The 25,563-nt window shown below is 39.4% G+C and overlaps 1 protein-coding gene across 3 annotated transcripts; it reads left to right on the top strand.

Moving 5' to 3' along the window:
* Window positions 1–7,604: 7,604 nt before the first annotated feature.
* LOC148419087 (tensin-2-like) lies at window positions 7,605–25,386 on the top strand. 3 transcript variants are annotated; one of them, XM_088424107.1, is made up of 25 exons: window positions 7,605–7,722; window positions 14,551–14,583; window positions 14,663–14,712; window positions 14,781–14,964; window positions 15,048–15,098; window positions 15,168–15,290; window positions 15,375–15,439; window positions 15,869–15,952; window positions 16,051–16,163; window positions 16,275–16,335; window positions 16,537–16,612; window positions 16,818–16,947; window positions 17,388–17,453; window positions 17,539–17,649; window positions 18,495–19,790; window positions 20,100–20,241; window positions 20,624–21,399; window positions 21,789–21,920; window positions 21,997–22,086; window positions 22,293–22,370; window positions 22,705–22,782; window positions 23,354–23,522; window positions 23,613–23,681; window positions 23,899–23,928; window positions 24,063–25,386. In XM_088424107.1, exons 3-25 carry the CDS (start codon window positions 14,672–14,674, stop codon window positions 24,205–24,207), a joined length of 4,110 nt encoding a protein of 1,369 aa, XP_088280233.1. In that variant the 5' UTR covers window positions 7,605–7,722; window positions 14,551–14,583; window positions 14,663–14,671; the 3' UTR covers window positions 24,208–25,386. The 3 variants fall into 3 exon arrangements, with proteins under 3 accessions (XP_088280233.1, XP_088280234.1, XP_088280232.1); XM_088424106.1 differs by having other exon boundaries at window positions 7,612–7,722; window positions 21,994–22,086; XM_088424108.1 differs by lacking the exon at window positions 23,899–23,928 and having other exon boundaries at window positions 21,994–22,086.
* Window positions 25,387–25,563: the final 177 nt, after the last annotated feature.

The raw sequence follows: 25,563 nt of genomic DNA, 5'->3' as shown, positions 1-25,563 counted from the left end.
GATAAACAAGTAATTGATATATCTACCATAAATTTCTGTGGTTAAGTTCAAAACAACTACATGGTCCTCTCCGTTTTCTCCCACATTTCCCAAAACATAAAACTGAAGAGTCTTACTAGTCCATAGTTGTGAATTTGACGTGTGTGAAGGATTGTCTGTTAGTGTGTGCACTGGCAACCAGTCCAGTATGTACCCTGACTGTTGTCTAAATCAACCATCACATCCCAAATCACAATGCAGCATTTTTTGAGTCGGCCATCGAGGGTCATTTAGGACAATTCCAGGGCTCCTTCAAAAAACAGACGAGTAGTTGCAGTCTCTTACTTCCAAATTTGAGTGAGTCTTATCGGGCCTTATCCTTAGACACATTCAACAGCTTTCCAATGTGCTTTGCATGACTGCATAAAGGCATGCTGGGTGAGTTCCCACCAAACGCCTCTAAGATGATCTATGAAGGATTGTCAATAACATCATGAATTAGAAAAAAATCCCCTCCACAGATTTTAACCTCATTCAGTGCCATTGACTGCTGTAGACGTCTAAGTTTTTTTTAACCGGGTAACTTATTCTAGTTGAAATTTCCAGGTGTCCAAAAACTTTTGCCCAAAAATGACCTGTCAGTAGTGATGAAACGAGCCTCCCAGTGATGGCTGTTAATCATGTCCCGTGAGGTCAAGGGTAAAAAGGAAGCGGCGGTGTAGGTTACTATCCGGGGTTCGACCTGTCGTCTGTCTGTCTGGTGGCTTTACTGTGGAATGACACATGCGCACATACACTGCTGTGAATGGAAGCTTCTGGTGAAGTTTTACGAAGCCTGTAATAAAAACGTGTCAGTCGGGTTTGCAGGGGCGGCTCACACACACCCCAATGTGTGTATTTTCACGCAACATAGCACTGTATTACTGTTGCATGCTGGAACATCACAATTACTTTTTTATGTACGCCATAAATCACTAATAAAATACCTCACTATATTTTATGCACGTGTTAGAATGCATGTGCCTGATCTATGACGAATGTCTAGATCTCAGCCTAAGAAAAAACATTACCAAGATCACATGTTGCATCAAATTCCTTAAAGCCTGCTTTTGTGTGTGCTCGTGTGTGAATTTCCTTGCACGTGTGTGTGCTTGAGGCTGCCAAATTATGATAACATGGTCTCTGCAGAATGGGTGGACTCGGCAGTCTTTAATTTCATACAATTGTACAGTCCAGATTTCTTCCCTCTCTTTCACACTCTCTCACACGTGCACACACACACACACAAATAAACATATTCCTGCACCTATTTTCAGAATTTTTGTGGCTCTTTAGAGGTGACTGCCCTTACTCGCGTTGTTATAAATACCCCGCCTGAACTGGAGCATACTCCTGGCTTGCCACCTGCTCCCGTCCCTTCTGGACTGTGCGTGTGTGTGCGCGCTCATGTGTGTGTGAGACTCCTATATGTCATCAGTCGGAAGGTGTCACAAAAAGAAAGCCATACAGGCCAATACATTTAGCACTGAATGGGTGTGTCACGGTACTCAAGTATTCATTTACAGTGTGTGTCTGTGTGTGCGTGGTGCAGAGGTATATTTTTAGGGCCTAAGCATGAGTGTGAAGACCCTCTTGAAGAGACTTACCGTTATAATTATTCGATAAGTAGACTTGTTTACTTTCCCTTGCACAGATTCTACAGTAACTTTTTTTTTTTTACATCGTAATTTCTAGACATTTGGACTACCGACAATTGTTAAATCCGACTGAAAGTTCTGACATAATATTCAAAAGTGAAATTTCGGACATGTATTTTCATATCTATATCTACCATGAGTGAAACCATCATAAAAACGCTCCAAAATTCATTTTGTATCCTTTCTAAGGATCATCCAAAAATGAAGCGCCACTTAACTAGTACAGTACCTTAAAATAGTCTCAAACCCATTAAGAGGTCAAGAAAGTCAAGCTATTAACGCTTGATAATGCACAGCTGTGACTTGAAAGTCATTCCGGATCATAAAGCACCATCCACGCCATAAAGCTGACTGAGACTCTACCAGAAAATGCGAAGCTGTTATCTAGGCAACAGGTGCCCCCTTTGAAGACTCTAAGTTACTTGTATGTACTGTAGATATAAACTGGAAGTCATTCCAGTTCATAAATCATCATCCACGCCATAAAGCTGACAGCGACTATACCAAGATGTGCAAAGATATTAAACTGAGAAACAGGTGCCTAATTTGAAGACTCTAGGTTACCTGTATATAGAAGTGAACTGGAAGTTACTCCTAAAGATAAATCATCATCCACATCATCAAACTAACAGACTATACAAAGATATGCAAAGCTTTTACTATGGGCAACAGGTGCACACTTTGAAGAATCTAAGTTACCTGTATATAGATATGAACTGGAAGTCTTTTCAGGTCAGAAATCATCATCCACTTCATAAAGCTGACAGCGACTAAGCCAAAATGTGCAAAGCTGTTATTTGGGGAGCAGGTGCCCACTTTCAGTAAGCTCAGTTATAAAGCTGTGAACTAAAAGTAATTCCGTCATAGTCTTATTCACATCATAAATCAATCTGGAAAAAATATTATTTTGTGGCAAGAGGTTATTTGGGCAACAAGTGCCTTTTTTTGAAGAATAAGTTATTAAGCTGTGATAAGGTTAAAAAGCTGTGAGCTGAAAGTCATTCCTTATCATGATGCATCATTCACATCATAAAGATGATTGAGCATGGACTGCAAAGCCGGTTCGACGGGTGCCTTGTTTGAAGAATCAATATTCATATTGATCATCGTATTGTGTTTAGATTATCATTCTTAGTACAGTATATCAAATGGTTCCATCAGTATTTCTTCATAATGTTGAAAGATGACTTAAATATTAATTTACAATTCAGAAAATGTTTAAATTATGGTAGAAAAAATTGAACTAGGGGGGTGTTTCCAAGTATTTGACAGGTAATGTGTTCTTGACGCGAATAATAAAGGACATCCATCGCCCATAATTCTCAGTCACAATACTTCATATTTCAATGTGGCATTCACATCATTTACACATGCAACTTTGCATGGAGTATAACAGTGAAGCCACTGAGAAGTCGAGTGAAAGTGCTCACATGCTTGGAGAATGACACAGACTTTGGCTGTAAAATTCCAAGGGGTGGGGTCCTTCACCATGTCAATTTAATACTTGCTGCTGATAGTCATGGGATCCCCTGGAGTCGCAACGTCCACCAAGTTTCTTCTCACTGTTACCCAAACAACATGAATGGTTGAAAACAGCATTACAAAAATGGGAAATAGAGCTCCAATTTTACCCTTAAACCATGTTCCTCTCACGGACATTAACTTTATTTTAGCACTGGACAACACATTTATTTAATCATCTATCAGTGCTAAGAGGAGACAGTTAGTGGCACTCAAAGCATTAGCACAGACGACTTGTAGTGAGCACGTCTTTTTTTTTTCTTCAATCGAGACGTTCTGTGTCCAAATTTGCGGTGCAATCCTTTTGTGTGGCGTTTACATGCTAAAACTGTTGTCGCTTGAGCTGCACTGTGATAATTTCACCAGTAGATAGAGCCCTTACAATTGGCAGCTAAGGCTATAAAACGAAACTGTGACTGCTCCGTGTTGGTGTGGATCTTGTATATGTTTTGTCAGTTATATTTTGTCATTTTACTACGCTACCTTATTCTACATAACCACACGCTTGCAGTGACTTACAATATTTACTCCTAAGTGGTCTTATAATTTCCCCTTACATTTGAATTAGTTCACTAGCTTTCGGTTTAATCTCCTTATTTAACTGAAGTTCAATTATACAGCCTGTGGAAAGGAATAAAAATTAACATTATGGGGAAATTTAAACGGGGTAAATAAAACAAAAACAAAAAAACTAATCTGTTGTGTAATTAGCATTATGTATGCTCCAGGGTGCTCTGACAGGATTAGTTTTCCCTTGGCCATCTAGTGGTGAATATTCCTCAAAACATAAGGTTCTTTAAAACTGTGGTTCTCAAATGGGGGTACTAGTACCCCTGGGACTACTTGATGGAACTTCAGGGGGTAATTGAGATTTTAAATAAAACAAAGATGCAAAAATCCTTTAAAAATAATTACTGAATTCTTTTTGAGAACAGGGTGACACTTTGTTGATTATTTTTTCGTGAAAAAATAAGTATTAATAATTAAATAATTTCTTTTTGATAACAGATTTCTTCTACGGTCCAAAAGAAGACACTTTAGGTTTATTCCCAACCCAAAAACGCTTTGCAGCGGTTAAGGGGTATGTGGCTGAAAAATAGTTTACAGGGGGTCCATCACTGAAAAAAGGTTGAGAACCACTGCTTTAAGACAATCATCCATTCCAATTAAAACGTGGTTTGATAGTGTTTTTGATGTCAGGCAGGAAACCGCCTGTTATTTAATTAAAGTACAGGTAATATGTAAACTTGGGCACTTTTTATTGAACCACCAAGATCAGGAAAGAAGTGACCTGCGGACTATTATGGAACTGTTATGTGTACTTTCTACAACTAATGAGATACTTCCATCATTGGCACCCTATAAAAGCACCACTTTCATCCAGTAGAACAACCTCAATTGGATTAAAAACACATGCACATTACATGGCACAATGTGCAGTCCCACATTATGTAACCAAAAAAATCTCAAGATAGAAGTTGGTATTTCATGCATTATGCATATCTATTCATAAAGGATTTATAGTCCATTCACAACACATTAGCGAAAGTGCTTTTTTTATAATGCATCGCAATGAATGAGCTCACAATTCAAGCGGGTGCGAGTGAAACTGTGCAGTGTTGGTTTAATCAAAAGGGGCTTGTGTATTAGGCTTTCGAGATAAATACTCCTCCTGTAAGAAAAATCCATCGGAAAGGCGAAAAAATATATACGTATTCAAGCCATGCAGAAAATGTTTTTTCAGGGCAAAGGAAATAAACACGAGTATGGACAGGTTGGGTGTTTTACTGCCTCTCCTGAAAGACTCTCACATAAATTCATCTCATGCTTAGCAGGGCCAGAAAAAAAACACCCAATGGTTTAATATGATTCATACTGGTAGGCATTATCTTGGAGGATATGGTCATCACATTCCACAAACTCCATTTCATTTCACTCAGTAGATGACAAAATCAATTTTTTATGACTAAAACATGCATCTATCTCTCTTGTCTATCCTATCCTTCTCCTATTTTCAGACCAAGGCTGGTACAAGTACTCAATTTTTTAGTAGTCATGGATACTGATACCGACTATCGATACTTATACAACCATTGATACGCAAATCCCCCTCGCCACCCCAAAAAGATCGATTTAAAGAAATTCATGAAATGGATTACCTTTTTTTCAAATCTTGTCATTTTTAGTTCATAAATGTAAAATACTAGTCATGGCTGCCATTGCTAGAACCAGTAACTTGACATAAGATACTCGAGGTGGAAAAAGAAGAATTAGCAGTGGGCCATGCCTATTTTGTTGTTTGCCAAGCGCAAGGTGGCAGTTCAACAGGCATGTGAAGCCAAGGTATGCCTTTCGCTTGTCTTTCTTTAATTTGACCCCAGGTTGGGCGGTTGTAGTAGCATGAACGAGGCATGTTCACTGACCTAGATCACTGGTTTAAAAAAAAAAAAAAGCCACCCCCCACAGACACTCTTGAACAGCAAACAGCCAGGTCGTTATGAGTAATTCATTGTGGTAACCTACAGCGATTACGTCTACATCACTACACAGGAGCTTGATTTAGGTCTTTCGTCCAGATATACGAAGACAGAATTTACTGTGAGAATTGGACTTCAAGGCGCAACTCTTTCGACAGCTTCAACCCTTGTGCCTAGCTTCTCTGTATTATAGCCCACCAAAATCGCCATTACTGTTCATTTCAATGAGCTGTTAACTTGGCATTTTTCGATAAAATTCTGCACACATTGAAACAAGCAAGACACTTGCTTGTATATACTCTACTGTAATTCACCAAATATCGGACGAAGCTGTGTGGAGGACGCACTCTTAATTATAGGGTCAAATTGTGGTATTTTCTATGTTATCATGTATTGGACGCATCAATGGTTTTGGTGACAGTGTAAAAACTAGAGCGAAACAGAATAAATATAATCTGTGTAAAATCTTATTTTTTCTTGTGTTCATATCCATTAGTTATAGTGTTATATTTGTGAATTGTGTGTTTCAGATTTCTCACAATGTGTGCAGTCAGTGAACTGCGCCATTGTAACGTTGAACATGTCTCAGTTTAAGGAACAAGGATGGACTCGAATGTTGGATCAGTCTGCTCGCTTCTTTTTTTGAAAATAATACTGTCATAACATCAGCTAACATGAACTGTTGTTAGTTGCCAACAGCGAATTCACATCCGCCCTCTAGCTTGTCCCGTTACGGTAATTATTATAAGTAAAAATACAACACAATATAAAAATCTACAACAGTACGTCTAAACTCGGCTTATATGGCTGATAGTTATTTCCAGACCCTTTTCCTAATTTTTAAAAAGACAATACTGTAATAAGTACCTGCAATTGAGTGTCTGCACACTTTAAAGTTGTATAGCTTGAGGGATTGAAATTAAGCTTCAATCAAAAGTATTTTTTTTTGAAGCTGTTTATTTTGTAATTGTATTTTGTATTTTAAATAGCATTACTCTCGTGGTCACTTTAAACAATTAAAAAACGGTTACAGTATTTTAGCGTAAAGACAACAGCAACAACAAATTAGGGCTGTCCCATCACAATATTTTGAAGTCGAATTCAGGTCACATGATATTGACTATCTGCCAGTACAAAATGTCCCTGTCTAAAACCTCTGCAGTGCATAGGAATAAAGACATCAAAATCATCTAATGATTCCTAATGTAAATATTTATTTGTGTTTGAATGGATATGATAGCCAGAGGTGGGCAGTCCATCAGCATAGGGCGCTGTTATAGCTGCAAAGCCTAGCGGTTCCAAACTGCCACAGAACCGGCACAATTAACCACATTACAATCATGCTCTGGTCCCCCCAAATCCCTGCAGGATTTCCAATTGCACACAAAATGACCTAATAGTGTGCCACTGGACACTATCATCTGTTGTGCTTTCGCAGCCTGTCCCTAAAAGAGGATTATTGTTTTTGTCAAACTCTGTTACCACGGAGATGGACAAATACAAGTGCAGCGGGTGGCTGCTGGACGGTCACTAGGACAAAATGGTCATCACATCGGACCATGATCAATGTGAATGGAATAAGTGTATAAATATAGAAAATAACAAGGGTGCCATAGATGCTTGCCGCGGAGTGATTGGTGTAGAGGACACAAATAGGTGAGGGGCAGCTGGCGGCTCTGTGTTGTGACTTTCTGGGAACGAGAATCTGTGATTTTGTCTCATTCATGTGACTTATTTTTTCAATACTGTGTGTGCGCAGTGCCCAAGTAGGTCCTTTGCAAAGGCGAGGCATGTTTTACCGTGTGTGGGTGTGTGTGGCCAGTGCCACAAACAGGGCGGGAGGGGAAAAAGAAAGCTATGTGGCGAGTGCTGCTGGCACCGTGGACGAATGTGCATGCGTGTGTTGTCATATGAGACAGAGCGGGAGAGAGTTAGCAATGGGTTTATGTGTGTGACAGAGGGAAAAGAGGAGGGAGGGTGTGTGTATGCCAGTGTACACACTGGACTGCTCGGAGAGGCAGGCACAGACTGAAGCTGCTTGTTGAAAGGTAAAAAAAAAAAAAAAACACTCTGCACTAGGCATCGAACATCTCGTTCAGCTTTCCAACTTCTATTTTGTTGCTTTAAATTTACCGTGTGGTGACTTGTAGTTGAGCGGTAAACTTTCAAGCCTCTTCACAGCGTGTACTCTGTTAATGCAGCATGTAATTCCATGATTGCATAGTATTCCAACAATAGCTAGACTGCTTTTACTTTGCTGCAAAAGAGGATTTCTTTTGCTGCATATTTGCGAGATTTTAAAAATAGACCCGCAGTGTGACCTACAAAAAAAATGCAGGTTTGAATTTTTAATATTAGAGGTTTAAGTGATTTTATGATGGTACCAGTTCACTCATGTGGGTTTGCTCTGTGCCAGTGTGAATGTCAGTATGAAAGGTTATTATTTTTTCTATACAGCATGTGTCTTGAAAATGACTGCTGCTCGGTTCAAAGTGTAGTTTGCTTTTTGCCAGAGGAAGATGCTTAAAAGGGTGGATGGTGTGCAACAGTGGTTCACAAATGGGGTACAAGTACCCCTGGGGGTAGGTGATATTTTAACTGTGTTTCTGCAGGTATTAGCAAGTTTAATTGAATGATTTTAATGTTGTGGCAAGGACAGTGCAGTTTTCTTTTCAAATTTATAGCAAATTAATTGTAGCATGAGGCATATTGTTAAATTGTGTTATAGTAATTCCTTTTTTTGTCTTTATTTTGTTAAGTTTATATATGTGCATGTCTGCCCGTTAGTGACACTATTTTCTAAAAGATGAGTCAGAAAGAAAATAGATGATATTCCACAATTTAACTTCTCGGGCCAATTCTTTCCAAAAATGTAATCTGGATCAAAAATATCTGGATGTTTTGCTATCCAGGATCATGGATTCCATTTTATTTTATTGTTCGTCAGTTTTTCAAAAAATAATTGAACCACTCTCATCCAGACAGACAGTTTTCAAGATTTCCATATCTGGATTACCTGTGCTTAAATTAGCCCACATTGTGATAACTATCCTATCAGCAATGTAAAGAACAACAAATAGATAACAAAATAAATAACAAAAAGACAACATGGGGTCATGTCTTTTTTTAAATGTGTGACGAAAACAAATGTAACATCTTCTATTACGAACATTGATATAACAAATGCACATAAATACATTTCAGATGTGTTTTGAGTGTAATATTAAAAAATGTATGGTATATTCCATGGCTGATTGTTTTCATAAAGATAATATACAGTGATTAATGACAAAAAAAAAAAAATATCATTTTTATACATTTAAATCTGTTTGGGGGGTATTTAATGTGGAAATAAGTATTTATATCCATATCAAACAAGGTTTGGATGTTCCCCGTTTCAAATTTGGTCAAATCCTAAAAAAACACTGGCCCCTGGAGTTGTTGAGTAAAATATGTCCAGAAATTCAGCGACAAATTTCGTTCCAAAACGTATTAGATCAAACATGGATGGCACAGTACTGTTTTTTTTTTTAAAGTCTTCTACTATTTCTCCAAAATCGCTTTGCGCTGGCTAGAGAATACTTTGCTTAAAAAACAAAAACTCACATGGCGTACATCATTAAAAACATTTGAAAACTCCTTGTGTTGAAGATGGGGATTTATATGACTTGAATGATCCCATTCATTGGCGCATAAAACCACTTAAGTGTTACCTACTTTCTTTGCTTGCGTTTTATTTGACCCAAGGGCACCAGACACAGCATAAACCCCGCCCCCTGATTTGAATCAGCTGTTCTAACAACAACAGTGTAATGGATGCTAATGTTGCATAATGACGTACAGATCGTTACAAAGTGTGCTCCTACAAAACAGCTGCTGTGCAAACGTATGAATGGACATAGTAGTGACGGTGAACTGAGGACGTCAAACTTTGTCTTTATGGACACGTGTATCGCATTACATGTTGAACTGCCCTTAGCTTAGGTACTCACTAGGTCGGCGTTGGATTTGGCTGATGAACATCTGTGTTACCAGATTACCATGTTGACATATCGCCGCCCACAGCAACTATTTATAGTTGGAACTGGGTAAAAGACGATGACGCTTGGCTTAGTTTAATTCAGCGCACTTTCTACGCCTTATCTAAAGTGACATAGGACACGCGAGGCTGCATGCACCTTCTGTTTGCATCTCTTTCATTTCCTCATATCAATCACGAAGCAATAATCATCCTGTTTGTTTTGTTTAATATTGAAATTGCCTCCATTCTGGCAGGATTAATAATTCCAGATGGGCTTCGGTTACACTATTTTTTTTAAACCATTTGTCATGTTTTTTTAAGGGGGAGACAGTATTGACAAGCACAATATAATATCCAATAAAGGAATTGTATGAACCAAACAATATATTTATCATTTTCTAAATATGTTTTAGTCAAATCTATCTTAATGAGTTAACAATAAACTTATTCTCTCATGACAGTTCTACGTCACTTTAAACTCCAAGAACAGTAAACATAAAAATGACGTTAAACTGAAAGTTAACTGAAAAAACAATCATCAATTCACATGAGAATCCAGTTTCACATTTCACCCTATTATCATACATCAACATTCTTACAAATGGACTTGGTAAATGGACTTTCACTTATATAGCGCTTTTCTACCTTGGGTACTCAAAGCTCTTTACACTAACGAGTCATTTACTTACTGACGACGCAGCATCGGGAGCAACTGGGGTTTCAGTGTCTTGCTCAAGGACACTTCACATGGTCATGATGGTCGGGAGATTGAATCCACAGCTTCTCGGCTGGGAGACGACCACTCTACCAGTCGTGGGCCAGATTTCACAGAGGCAAAACAACGTGTGCGTCACGGACTGACTGCTCTCAAAACCACACCATCCCTCTCACCACAAAATGTAATACCAACAGCGGCCAGAGGCGGCGCCAAAAACAAAGATCAAGCCAAATAAAGCAAAAGTGATTGAACTGTTAAATGAAATCAGTTCCAAAAAATGATTTAGTATTATATTTAGTTTATTATTTATAAAAGTAATATCTGAATTGAACTTGTTCCAGAGGGACATGTGATCTATATTGAGGATCCTGATCAAAATAGCTGTCTGGCATTTTCAGCTGTTGTCTGGCCCATCCACATCACTGGCTTGCTTTCAGCCTTCTTCTCTCTCTGCTTCCCCTGATGTCTCCCAGATACCCCCCCCCCCCCCCCCAACCTTGTACATGTTTTGCACAAACTAGTCAGCATGCTCCATGTGATGCTTTTCACGGTGTCCTCTGTTGTCCCGTGTTGTTTACTAAGGGAAAGCCCAGATCAGTGTGATGACCCTGTCCTGAGGCCAGAATTCATGAGGAAACGAGTGACTGTGTTCCTAAGGTAGACTTACAGTAAAAAAAAAAAAGAAAGCCCTGAAACTACCTAATACTTTCACCCTCTCAAAAATGTTGAGGCTGCCTTATTGTTTACCTTTAGTGGACATATTGAGACATGGTGTAATATGGAATAAGCTCTGGTTATTTTTGCCTTTCCACTTTCAAATGAGAAGGCTTAGTCACTTCTCCCTCTATCCAACGTCAGCGTTCATGCTGACGCCTGCGTCTCAAACACATTTTTCCATCAGTAGCTCTAGGAGATATCTGCACCGGTTAACCTTTTGCCTAGAATTACTTTGGTAATTCAAAGCTAAGGCATGCAAAGTTTTCTTTTTTTTTAAATCGTAATATGTCAAAGAAGGCATTCGTTTTTCAATTTATTTTTTTGTGGCATGTTTGTATTTAATAGTTTCATGAAAATCAATGAGATGCTCACTGTCTCTACTGGTTGAGAAATGTTAAGTGAACTCAACATTTCAAGGCAAAAAATTGTAATAAAAATGTTAAATTAAACACAATACCGGTACTTTAAGTTTTGATTGGCTTTCTTGCCAAAAAATATCGAGTACCCCCTGGCATTCTTTCAAGTACCCCCAGGGGTACTCTTACCCCCTTTGAGAACCACTGTTTTAGGCAATTTCATGATGCTATTGACCAAACCAGTAAATGAATCTTGAAAGAAAAAAATAATATGCTTTAGCATTTTCTGCAGTCAATTTTTTAAAAAAGTCCTGTTTTTCAATGTATAGACATAAAAACATTTAAAAATATTTTATTCATTGATTAATCAACAAAATAACAGATTAATAGATTACTGAAATAATCATTAGTTGCATTCATTAGCATTCTGAATATTTTATATTTAAAGGTAAAACTGAAAATGACTGTTTAAAAGAAGTAATTACGTTTAAAAAAGAGTTGTTGTGTAAAATGCTTCAAATAAACAATAGAAATAACCAAATAACTCCCATAAAGCGCATAAAAAAAATCCAGTGTTTGAGGTAAAATGAAGTCCGCCTTTCCTGTCTCTTTTTTGTTCACACAGTGCATAAAATATCAGCCGATATCTCGAGAGAAACACGTTGATAAACGAAGTAAACAGGCGCTAAGTCAGCCGGTGGGCACCTCGGCAGTCCCCGAGGCTGTGATGTCGCACGGTCATTGGCGCCGGCGTAAAGCACACTGATGAACAAGACAAGTCGAACCAGATGGTTCGGTCCCCCCAGTGGCCCCTGCTCACAGTCCACACACATTCACCAAGCGAGCGCCCGAAGCTGGCAACACTATCCAAAACACGTGCGTGTGCGTGGCTCAAACACCGTTGACCAGCACTGACATCCTGTTGCAAATTGCTTCCTGTTGACTCTCTGTTACCTTTATATGTCAAGACCCTCTGTGTGTGTGTCTGTGCATGTGTTTTTGATGCATGGTCATACACGTGTATGTTGTCTGTATCCTACTGTTCCTTCCTGGAGCAAAGCACTCTTCATCCTCTTAATGACCGTTATTAAACAAGAGGAGTTCAGCCCCACAGCTACATTTACTTGAACGTGTCCTTTCGTTTCCTACTGAGGGTTTTATGGCATGTTTGTCATTTGCGTGTGTTTGATAAAAAACTTAAGCTGTGTTGAAGTGTCAAAAATATCAGACTAAATCAGAAATGCAGAAATGAACCGCACGGCGAAACACGATTCGTAATATTGCCTCATCTCAAGTTATCAATACCAATGTCGGCTGCTCTCCTGGAGCAGTTTTATGATTGCTAACTATAAATTAGAGAAGAGGTTCTTAACTTTTTATCAACGATGTACTCCCTGTGAAATCTTTTTTTTTCAGTCAATCACTCCCTACTCCTTACTCCCTACTTTTGGATGAAAAAAAATATATAACACAATTCAGAAATACAAGCACTGCAGCGGTGTAGTTATATATCCACGCAAACTTATTTTGCAATCAAAAACACATTGTCATTGTTTTTGTTCATGTTTTCAACAAAGGGAAAGACTGTCAAGTTGTTTCAGATGCTGCTGAACCAACAAATATTAGTGTAAAGTCACTGTTGTGCTGAAACAAAAAGCTCATTTTCTTCTTCAGTCCAAAAGAACTTGTGCCACTCAAATGACCTATTTTCAAACCGTGATTACTAAAGAAGAGAATAAGGTAGGATCTTACTGTTTTTTTTCCAAGTAAAGAATGGAACCCAATCTTTCATATGGTACCACTGATGTCTACAAAAACATAGCACACAATATTTTCTTGACCTTGAAAGATCCATCAAAAAGCTAAAAATCGGCTGGCACTTTAGGGGTTTCCTTTTTGGATAACATCTGGCATGAAAGAGTTAAATGCTAATACCTGCTAATATAAATGCTAATATCTACCCCTTGAAGCACCTTCAAGTACCCCTAGGGGAACAAGTGCCCCCATTTAGAAACCACTGAATTAAAGGAATAAGGGGACATTATAAGAAAAACGCCATATTGGAATGGAATGGCGATTCTCTAAAATGATCCTTCTAAGACCCAGCCTGTTCTTTTGTGTCCACTGTTGTGTCAGTTTTGTCTCAGCAAGACAGCAAAGTTCATCGCTCCCAAAGTTCATCCCGCCCAAACACATTAGAAATCATTGGAAATGCCAAAATGTCGCCTACTGAGCAGACAAGAACTTAGAATAGGGAAGTCAGAAGATATCAACCAAAAACAAATTCCCACTTCAGTGGACACAAATTTATAGGTTGGGTCTCAGTAAAATGAATGGAGAAAATAAATTATTATATTTATATTTTTGGGCACCAGTGTATTTGAATATGATCAGAGAAAATAAAATTAGGAAATCGTTTGGAAGCATTTCTACAACTCTAAAACTGCAAGGAATTTAAACAAAACTCTTTACATTATATGTCTTACTGTTTACAATTTTGTATATGTAAAATGTATGTGAGAGAGTGGGTGGCACATACACCAGAACAGATGCAAACAATAATCCTTTATTGGACAAAAACATGTGCAATGTTACTTGTTGGTGGAAGCATTCAGTTGTAAAGGAATGCGACTTGTTAGCTTGTCGCTGACACCTGTCATCAACTGGAGCCGCTTGGATGCCAATCATTCGTTCCTTCAAGGGTTCAAGGGTGAAAAGTTGACAAGGTGTTGCCCTGTCAAGGTTCACAGTGGAAGTCAATAGTCTGACTCTTTGTTTTTTGTTAGCCTGGAGGTCATTGCAGGAGGTGGTGAGAGAATGTTATGTAATTGCGTGCACAGTGTACAGTAAGTTAAAATCACAGCATTTAAATATAAAGGCTATTATGATGTAAACTGTATAGTTTTCACTCATGAAATCAGTTTTTATGTAATGGGGCTTGATGAGGAAAGACTTTGCCATACACGTTCTTAAATTATCTTGATGAATTTGACTAGCACAACTCATTTGTAAGTATGAATATAGAGTATTTTCAGCATTGGTAACCTTGTGTTAATTCTTCCAGGTGTCGACCATCTGTGCCTCAACACCAGATCAGGTACGTTTGGACATCCGTTTGCAATTTCATGTTTTGTTAGAGCGCACTCACTCAAGCTCCATTTCTTCATGGTTTCCAGTTCAATTCCATGAAATCTGCATCACTGAAGAAAAGAAGCTCCATGCCGAGGTAACGTATTGACCGATGATGCGTGAAGGGCTTTCTTTTTTCTAATATTTCAATTTCAAATGATCTAGAAGTAAAAGTGAAGAGCAAGTGATGGAGCAGGTGATGGCGCGCCACTACGACATAGACCTCACCTATATCACCGAGAGGATCATCTCGGTGTTCTTCATGCCGGAGCTTGAGGAACAGCTGTACCATGCGGAGCTACAGGAAATGGCCACCATGCTCAAATCCAAGCACCAAGACAAGTTTCTGGTTGGTCACCCCAAAAAAAAACCCCACAATCATGATGCAATTACTAATTTCATAGGTATTTACTTGTGTGTTTTTTTCTCCAGCTTTTAAATTTATCGGAGAAGCGACGTGACATCACAAGACTCATCCCAAAGGTACGATTTGAAATATACCGCATTCAAAAGTCGCATAATATTTAATGCCCAGCTCATCTTGTGTTGCAGGTGCAGGACTTTGGTTGGCCTGATCTCCACGCTCCACCTTTAGATAGGATCTGTACAGTGTGTAAGGCCATGGAGACGTGGCTGAGTGCTGATCCGAATAATGTAGTGGTTCTCCACTGTAAGGTGAGTGCAACATGAACACACAGTGAACTATGTCAGACAAACAGTAAGCGATTCTCATATTTATATTGTCATTTGCTCTGACAGGGTAACAAAGGGAAGACGGGGGTCATTGTTGCAGCCTACATGCACTATAGCAAGATATCAGCAGGGTAATTCATTTGTACTTGTAGTAAAGCACCCTCAAATTGTTACAACTGAAACGTTTTTAAAAAGGGAAATATTGCATGTGTATAAACACTAATATAGGGCAGCAATGCTGCCCAAATGTGATGTAATAGTAGGCTAATATAATCTAAAATACATGTTGTCTGCATGGTGGTCACATTTGTACTTTGCAGCCACCACAATGACATCATGGTAACAGAAGCCGCGCTTGCCACAGTCCAGTCTGAATCAAATTGCACGGGACAGGGCTAGCCTCTCGAGCAAGATGATTGCAAAGATTAAATAGAGCAGTGATTTTTTTTATAACAAGTTTCTTAAATTCTATTCGGCGATTAATCAATAAAATAATCAAGAGATTAATCGATCATCAAAATAATAACAATTTGAAGTTAATCGAGGTTATGTGTCCACAGAGCGGATCAGGCCCTCACCACACTTGCCATGAGGAAGTTTTGTGAAGACAAAGTTTCTTCTGCACTTCAGCCATCTCAGAACAGGTCTCCTCCCCCACGCACACACATAATGCATTGCGTGTCACAATTGTTTTATGCTATATGTCTCCATTTATTGACTTTTTTTTTTCCATCATCTTCAGGTACATCTACTACTTTGGTGGTCTGCTGTCTGGGGCCATCAAAATGAATAGCAGTCCTTTGTTCCTCCATCAGATACTTATTCCATCCCTGCCAAATTTTCAGACAGGAGGAGGTCAGTCTATGTGACCCAAAGTTATCCAAGTATACTTTGTTTTTCAGCTTTGTGAAAAGTGGACTCAAAAACAAATCTGCTTTCTGCAAATAGTCTTCTTTTTGTTTGCAGGTTACTTTCCATTTCTAAAGATCTACCAATCACTACAGCTGATGTACACCTCCTGCGTCTAGTGAGTAGTCCAGTTGCTCCACAATGTTCCTCATTCATTCATCTAAAGCCTCTTTCGGACACAAGTTCCCTTTAGTGGCCAATGTCTTGTGTTTATATGTCGGTTAGCCCACTGCTTATGTTCAAGTGAACATAGTTTACCTTTGATTTACTCTACGTGTATGCTTGTACTTGAGCTCTTGGTACTTGTGTGTGTTTCCAGCAATCCTCAGACCTCCAGGTCTAGGAAGCTGTGTGTGACGATGGAACCAGCGTTATTGTTAAAGGGGGACATTATGGTGAGCAGTCGCACAATATTGAAGAATCAAATTGCTAATTGCATACAAGACTGAAATCCTACTCGTGGTCCGTATTTTCTTTTCCATATTTCATTTCCTGTAGGTATAATGGTAACTTGGTCCAATATATTAGCCTACGGTGTGCAGATAGCTTTGAACAATCCCGTGTTTGAAGCTTGTCATGAGGTTCTTTCCTTCCTCTCAGGTCAAGTGCTATCATCGAAGGAGCCAGGCAGCAGAGAGAGAAGTGGTCTTCAGGATCCAGTTCCACACGTGCACCATTCATGGTGCCCAGCTCTGGTTTGGCAAGAAGGACCTTGACGTAGCCTGCACAGGTAAACTCAAGAAAGCCTCCATAGTTACTGTAATATAGAGGGGCGAAAAAAATATAACTACTTAAAATCAGTGAAGGTGAAAATGAAGCTAATGTGTTTTGGCTTAGCTTGAGTCTTAATGGCTTGGAAATAGTCTTACTTGACTGAAACTAAAATGGTGCCTGTTTGAATATGTTTTAGCAAGTAGCAGTCTTAATACATGTGTGCTGGTGCTAGTGTGATACCTGTTTACAATCCAGGTTTTCAATTATACTGATGCTAACTATTATAAGATAAACAATATCTTTGATGTCGCCAGCAGTTTTCCTTGCGACATTTTCAGTCATTCCACTTTGTGCTATTTCTACCTCACATTTCACATAATAATGTGAGTGCTTTGATCATTTCTGTTGTTATAGTGATATTTTTGACACTGTGTTTACAAGTAAATCTTTTTATAGATGACAGGTTCCCTCGTGACGCTGCAGTGGAGTTTATCTTTTCTAGCAGGCCGGAAAAAATAAACGGTGAATATTTCTGGTGTCTGATGTCTTCAGTATATTTTTATATAGTTTGTATTTTACTCAATACAATTTCATGTCTGCTTTCAAGAAAACCAGAAGGCTGATGAGCCTATCAAAATGAACCACAACACCTCTGATCCAGTGGTCAGATGGGATTCTTATGAGAACTTGAACCTCCATCATCAAGACAGTCCAGAGAGTAAGATCATTGCTTCACAGTGTGTTACGCTGTTTAATTTTGTTGTTTATTTAAGGCATCGTAAAACAAAAATGTTGTTATAAAAACAAGAAGTACACCAAATGTGTAGATGAGGTAGAAACCCATTATGAGCTTATTGAAACTCCACTTAATGTAGGTGCTTTGCATTTATGTGATAGGCTAAGATTGAGCTGCTTCTGTGGTAATCAAACTGCTTCTTACAAAGAACCACTCTTTTTTTTTTTCTCAAAGGTGCCATCAGGGTGTGTTTTAAAGTTAGATTTACCATCAATTAGAGCATAGGTGTAAAACTTCAGTCCTCGAGGACCAGTCTCTTCAATGTTTTCCAGGTTTCTCTTCCCAAAACACCTGATTCTAATGATTATCTCATCAGCAACTTGTGGAGGAGCTTGAAAATTATCCTAATCATTTGAATCAGAGTGTTTAAGAAGAAGGAAGGATCAAAAACACGCAGGATACTGGCCGTCAAGGACTGGAGTTTGACACTTATGCATAAGAACAATAACCCTCATATGCTTTTCACATGTTGCTTCTTATCCTGAATCTCTGCTCCCACACACAGGTTATGTCAGATACAATAACAGCCAATCAGTATTCATTTTAGGGTGTGTTCGAACTTTATTTTCCTACCCCCAACAACTCAACAAGATGTTTGTGGCATAAAAACTGATCGATTCAACATACAGAAAGCAGGAAGTGAAAAGATTAGATTTTAGAACAACATAATTAAAAAAATAATGCTTCACTGACTGTAATTGGTTTGGTTGCAATGTACCTGTTAATCTAATCTAATGACCCCCAATTTGTTTGTGTGAACCTACCAGACATTTTTCATACAAGGGGCCCCCTGGATGGGAGTTTGTACGCACAGGTGAGAAAACGACGAGGACCAGGCCCCTCTTCCTCAGCCAATGGTTGCCTCACCAGCAGCCCAACAGTGAAGACACAGATTGCCAACCAGTCTTCCAGCTGTTTCCCCTCTGAGAACCACTCGCCCTTCACTTCTCATCCTGAAAGCGAGACGACTGAAAATCTGACTGAAAAGGGAGAAACGAATGTACGAGGGAAAGAAAAGGACAGAGAGACAGAGATTTTAGAAGATGCTAACCTGTCAAATGCGGGTGGATCAAGGCGAGAACACTCATGTTGTGGTCGAGCAGGTATCAAGTGTGGAGGCATGGTGCTTCAATGGGAGCCTGAGCCCTGCCTATCTAACGGTCACTGCGCCGGGTGCTGCAACAGTATCAAAAAACATCCCAAAAGTCAAACTCTGCCGGCTTTGACGTCCAAGTCCGTGTCCCCTCCTTCTCATTTGACTCATATGGAAGTCTGCCATCGCCATAGTGTCCATCCTTTGCCAGAGTTAGCATGGGAGCAGCCCGGCCCATCAGTTCCTTTTCTCCACAGACCATGCTTCCCTTATGCTGCTTCTGAACATTCACACGGTCATACCCTTCCATCTTCTAACAGACACTACAATGATGAATGCCAAGTTTTCCATTACGCCAGCCAAACCCCAACCACTCACCTTTCCCACCAGTCGCTACTTTCAAGCCCATACAGGGAGATGTTCTTTGGACCGCCGAATCAGCCTCCAGGGTGTCCGTGCCGAGAGTGCTCCAGCAGGAGAGAGCACCAGGCAGCCTCAGTCAGAGGGCTCCATTCGATGCACCCAGACCAAGCAGCGGGATTGCAACGAACTCGAGAAACATTGTGGGAAAGTAAAAACCCATGGGAAGTGCCGAGAGAGGCTGACTTCTGGCAGTGTAAATCAGCCGTCCCACCCTACCACATCTGTCACTCTGCTGCTTTAAAACAGGATGCAGAGCAGCAAAGGTTTGTGCTTGGACCCCACCAGAGTTATCCCGCCCCCCAGTCTCTGATGGACATGCGAGACGGAGCCAGCAGTGGATACCACACCCCTCCGCCTCCTCGTCAATCTTGCCCCTGCTCTCCTTATCAGTCATCTCCTGTTGAGAGCCATGGGAGTCGAGGTTATGCTTCTGGATACCTTTCTGGATCAGCCTCTCCTCTGGCAGCTGGCAGCCCCTCTCTTGGGAGAGGACAAATTCCAGAGACCCCTCCAGGAGCCAAAGATCAGCAGCAAGAGCATCTCAAAGGTAAACAGGGATCGAACACTGCCTCAAACACACGTTTTGTTGAGTTAGGCCTGACAGCTCTTCTTAAACTAATTTTGACAGTGCAAAATCCAAAACCAATCTCAGGTTTCGCTATCATCTCAGAAAACCTAATAACAGTTCCACTTAGTTATGAATTTCCATTTTTTTCCACATTTTTGATGATCAACATTTTAACTTGAGGATAAGTGTCTCTAGAAAATGGATGGATGGATTTAAATTGTTACCCATTGTATTATACTCCTCTGCATCCAGCCTTCATCTGCTGCTTCTTTTTCCTTTCTAACTTAGTGGAAAAGGCCATTCCTAGCACAGAGGTTGACATATCGCAGGGTTCCAAGGGTAAACATGACAGATCAAGCACCCAGACTCTGGACTCCGATCATGACTATACAATCATTAGTGGCAGTAGCCCCACACACACAGAGGACAGGTAGGTGACTCAACCAAGAAACTGTGAAAATGTGAATTCTTTTTCAGAAGCTCATTTCAGTTTCATTTCAGCTTGAGTTTATTATACTGGTTTGCATCATTAAAAAAAAAAAAAAAAGACTTGTCCACTTGTGGATATTTGTTTTTGGTTTATATCTTTTTGACTCATCGGAGCTACCCTACCTTAAGTCCAAGTTTGCTCAGTAGATGACCCAGCCTTTTCATTTGCATCCACTGTCACGGGCAATTGTTTTTGTTTTTCCTCAGTGTGAATAGCCAGTCTAAAAAAATGGTCATTCTTGTTATTTTTTTTTATACAGATGCATGTTATGGATACATATTATAATTTATACAGTCACTTAACCTTTTTTTCATGCTTGCAGCTTAAGTCAAGAAGCCTCAATATCACTGGAACTGAACACAAATGAAAGCAAAACTCTTAGAATAGCAGAGTCAGAAGAACAATCCCAAAGTTCCAACATAACACCGCCATCAAGTGAACTTTCTCAGAGTCTCACATCTGACGGAAAGAAACCCGAGGAACTAAAGGTCAAAGAAAACGATGAGGATGCTGATCAGTCTCAAAGTACCACCATCATAATCACCCAAGTGGAAGACCACCTCTCAGATTCTCCAAACGATGGCCCATCCGGCAGCAGCGCTGTACAAGTTGCCGGTCCGAGCCCTTCCATCAACTCGTCGCAAATTTCTCCGACGGAATCCCCAAGTCATAGTGCCCCAGATCAACGACTAACACCTGAGAGAGACAGCTCAACAGACACCAAACCACCCTCGCCCGTGCCTGATGGATACCACACCCCAACTTTCCCCCTCGCACCCTACTACTACCCCTTGCTAAGTGTCCCCCATGTCCCATACACGGGCTACACTGCCGTTACAATCCCAGCAGCACAACCGCCACTTCCTGAGAAGAAACGGCTTTCATCGACGCCGGTATCCCTTAACGGGCACACTTCTCAACTCAGAGGCTCCCCAGTACCTTCACCCACGCACAGTGTGACTTTGCCCACAACTATGACGGAGCAGCGACAGGGCTACTCACAGTTCAGCAGCAGCAGGGAGGACGTTAGGGTCAATGCCAAGTTCGTCCAAGATAGCTCAAAGTACTGGTACAAACCAGGCATCTCCAGAGACCAAGGTGAGTTCAACCTAACTTACTGGTCCTTGTTTTACAATACAGTGATCACTCGCTGTTTCATGCCTAACTATAAATGCACTTTCCACTGACACTCCTCGGACGTCAAACTACTGCAGTACACATATTTACTTAAATCTTAAATTATTAAACTCTATACAGTAACTGTACTGTTGCCCATTTTCGTTCCCATTGTGTTTGGCTGTAGTTTCACGGAGAGCTGCGGTTATATTAGCGGCACCCGAATATGTAAAGTGAAGCCTCTAGCTGAATAAACATGATAACAATCACAGTTTACACTTGAAATGATCATATAATGTATCATTAACTGCGAAAAAAAACAAGGGATTACTGTATACACTCCCTCATTCCTGTTTATTTTTTTTCCACAGCCATAGCCGTGTTGAAGGAAAAGGAACCAGGAACTTTCCTCATCAGAGACAGTAATTCGTTCCAAGGTGCCTACGGCCTGGCCCTCAAAGTGGCCACGCCTCCTCCTAATGCCAACATCACTGGTAGCAAAGGTACCGTTGCAGTTTTTGAACATGTTCCCTGTCGATCGTCTGTAATACAAAGACACAATTCATCATCTCGCAGCAGATGTCCTGGAACAGTTAGTGCGACATTTCCTCATTGAGACAGGGCCGCGGGGTGTCAAAATCAAGGGCTGTCAGAATGAGGCATATTTTGGTAAGTTCATTTTCTTTATAGGATCATTACATACCAGATCACCCGGTGGGTTTAACCAAGCCAATTTTGATTTGCATTTGTTTCTTCTATTTTCGTTTTTGAGGAGGTTTGGCATGGAATTACCCTAATTGTGTGTAATTCCTTATTTACTGTCATGTTTTAAACTTGTCAACATTCACTTCCATTTTGACCCATTCTTGCTTCAGGGAGTTTATCTGCCCTGGTGTACCAACATTCAATAACGCCCATCTCTTTGCCATGCGCCCTTCGCATTCCAGAAACAGGTAATATTGTTTACAATGCACAGTTGAAGTCATATTCAGTTAAACCTTCAAAAATCAAGACTATTTGCTTCGTTGGTTGACTACAAAGTTAGTCTGATTTTATTTTTTTCCTCATAGGAATTGTTAAGTGAGCAATTTGTTCCATATTTAACCAAGTATTTTATCAACCATTGTCACAGAAAATAATTATTCAGCATTACATTTTGTTGTTACGTTTTGTTCTCCAAATTGCAGAACTTGGTGTTTGTCGGATTTTGAAGGTTCCACTGTAGACTATTTTTCCATGTGAAATGAAAAGCTTATTTAGGAGTAACACATGTATGCAATGGTTTAGATCTGGTCGGGGATCTTCAGGAGATGCGGACTGTAACAAACACAAGCACAGCAGCCGACCTCCTTAAACAGGGCGCAGGTAATATTTGTATTGAAGTACTCTGCTGACCTTTGATTGAAAACTTCATTTATATTAAGAAGAACAGTTTAGGTCTAGTTTTTTTTTTTTTTTTTTTTTTTTTTTTTTTACCGTGAAGTGTGAAATTTTGCTTCCTCTCAGGTTCATTTGACACTAAATTGTCCTATTGTATGAGTGTGAATGTCAATCCAAGTTGCACTCCAAATATTGCCCAAATCAGCTGGGAAAGCATTTTTTTTTTGTTTGTTTGTTTTTCATTATGAATGAGAAGCTTTTGTACATTTTTGATCAACACTTTTCTTAATTCATAATTCATTTTTCTGACCTGTACACTATTGGTAACTGGGCCAAGGAAAAAAATAGCCCTCTTTCTTAACCAGAGTACTTGAATTACACGAAGTCTTTTTCAGCCCAAACTCCAGCTCGCCCGTGGACAAGCTGTACTGTAAAGTAGAAATTGACGGATGCATATGGAATTTTTTTGCTGTTCTTCCTTTTGACCAGCAGAGGGCATTAAAGCCTCACGGATGTTGCACGCAATGTTGAATCCATTGTTGTGCTCTCTCCGAAGCTTGCAACGTTCTCTACCTGAATTCTGTGGAAACGGAATCATTAACTGGGCCAGAAGCAGTTTCCAAAGCAACCAAAAGTACACTGGCTCTGAGTCCACGTCCTGCTGCGACAATGGTCCATTTTAAAGTTTCCTCTCAGGGCATCACTCTGACTGACAGCAAAAGAAGGTATCTTAGTTAGATCATTAAATATGCGACCTGATCATATCCCCTCTTATAACTGTACTAAATTTTCTAATGCTGCTTGTGTTTGCACAGGTTATTTTTCCGGAGGCATTACCCAATCAGCAGTGTGACTTTCAGCAGTTTAGACCCCCAAGACCAAAGGTGAGACCGCCACAAATATTTAGAAAAAAATAAATAAAGTGAATGTATGTGAGTGTATGTGCGCATACAACTGTCCAAGCAGTTGACACTAATAAAAGCAAAAACATAAATCCTTGGCTTTTTTGTTGTTGTTATGCAATCTTGTTTGTCAGTTTGAGCTCCTGATTTATGCATTCCTGCAATTGTCTTCTGTTTCTATTTGTGTGCCGTGCTTCAGATGGACTAACAGTGATAGCACGTCCAGCAAGTAAGTGCTTGACCTCCTGTTCTTGCAAGTCATACTAGCAAATTTGCACGGCAATTAACATTTGACGCTCATACGGTACATTCCCATTCTGAAAATTCTTCTGAGTCGTAACCTTTTGTTCATTTTGGCACCAGGATGTTTGGTTTTGTGGCCAGGCGGACGGCGAGCACCACAGAGAACGTGTGTCACCTTTTCGCTGAACTGGATCCAGAGCAACCCGCTGTGGCCATTGTCAACTTTATCAATAAAGTTATGCTCGGGCCGCAGCTGCGCAGATGAAACCGAGTTAAGTGTTTGTAGAACTTTTGAGTTTGCTTGATGCAGCCATACTCAGCTGGGATGACTTTCTATTCAAATCTGGAGCTCACTTAAAAAAAAAAAAAAAAAAAGAAAAAAGAAAGAAGGGAAAATACTTCTTTCGGATTGGATGAGTTCATAAACTCACACAGCTAAATTATTGGAATCTGATTTCTGTGCAATTTTTAAGAAACTTTATCATTTTCTTTCAGATTACAAGACAGTGGGCATTTTGGATCATATTCCAAATCATACAATTGATATAACAATTACAGTAATATAATAATAAGACATTTATAATATCATCATACTTCTGTTTTATACTCTTTAACTGCCATTGACGGCAATAGACGTCAAAGGTACATTTGAGCTAGGCTGAAAGTCAGTCACATCATTTTCACTGCCAGTAAAAGCTTTAAATTAAAGGTCCAACTGAACTGTGCTGGTAATGAATTCAAATACATCCATTTAGAATTGCCTAATTTAAAAAAAGTGGGTAGTGTGGAATCTATACCCAATGAATACAATTAAGTTATAAAGTGAAGAGGTTGTAGAAAAATGAGACCAAAAGTGAAGGAAAAAAAAATAACTTTTAATACGACTACATTTTACCAGCAGTACCATACATAGTATTTAAAAAAATGCAGTCAATTTTATTCATAGATCTGCATTTAAATATATTGCACTGAGCTAAAACACAAAGCGACAACTCATTCATTACTAATACAGAATATCAAGATTAATCTTTTTGTGAGTGGAAATTATAAAAAAAAAAAATCATGCCTTAAAGCTGGAATGTTTTAAAACTGGGGAAACATGTCACACCGGTAAGGTCTTTTTTCTTTTCTTTTTTAAATAAATATATCAGAGACATTACCTCACTTTTTCCCCCATACCGCAGAATGACCACACATTTTGTCTTGACTTGTTTGATTTGTCTCCTTTCTCACAAAACAACCAAGATTCTTCATAACACAAAAAAAAACTCAACCAAAGACATGAAGTGTAAAAATATATTTGCAAGTTGCTTTTTTTTAATTGTTTTTCACTCTTTTTATAAACAGTAGAACTTTAGTGCAAATGCAATTTTCATAAACTTTGTAAAAGAAGTAATATATTTTATGCCTCTGAAGAATTGTGTGAAATAAAGCGCTGTGAAAAACACAAGGGCTATGCTTCTTTATTAAATTAAAAGACCTAAAAACAAGTAGGCTATGTGGGCGTGTGAATAAATAATTATGTACACATCATATACCGTAGGCATTCGCGGTATGCGTATATATAAATATAGTGAAATATGTTTGAATGCTAAAGTTCAGCGAAAAGATCTTCGTGCGT

The sequence above is a fragment of the Hippichthys cyanospilos genome, chromosome 9 (genome assembly GCF_059441005.1).
Source record: "Hippichthys cyanospilos isolate Australia breed blue-spotted pipefish chromosome 9, RoL_Hcya_1.0, whole genome shotgun sequence".
Classification (NCBI taxonomy): domain Eukaryota; kingdom Metazoa; phylum Chordata; class Actinopteri; order Syngnathiformes; family Syngnathidae; genus Hippichthys; species Hippichthys cyanospilos.
The sequence above is the reverse complement of the archived record's forward strand: the minus strand, read 5'-3'. Positions and strand labels throughout refer to the sequence as shown.

Bases quoted from the DNA above. Each gene is read 5' to 3' on its own strand.
- LOC148419087 (XM_088424106.1), top strand. From the start codon at position 14,672: ATGAAATCTGCATCACTGAAGAAAAGAAGCTCCATGCCGAG. The intron at 17,650-18,494 runs GTAAGATCATTG...TGAACCTACCAG, and splicing joins TCATCAAGACAGTCCAGAGA to ACATTTTTCATACAAGGGGC. The intron at 22,371-22,704 runs GTAATATTGTTT...GCAATGGTTTAG, and splicing joins CCTTCGCATTCCAGAAACAG to ATCTGGTCGGGGATCTTCAG.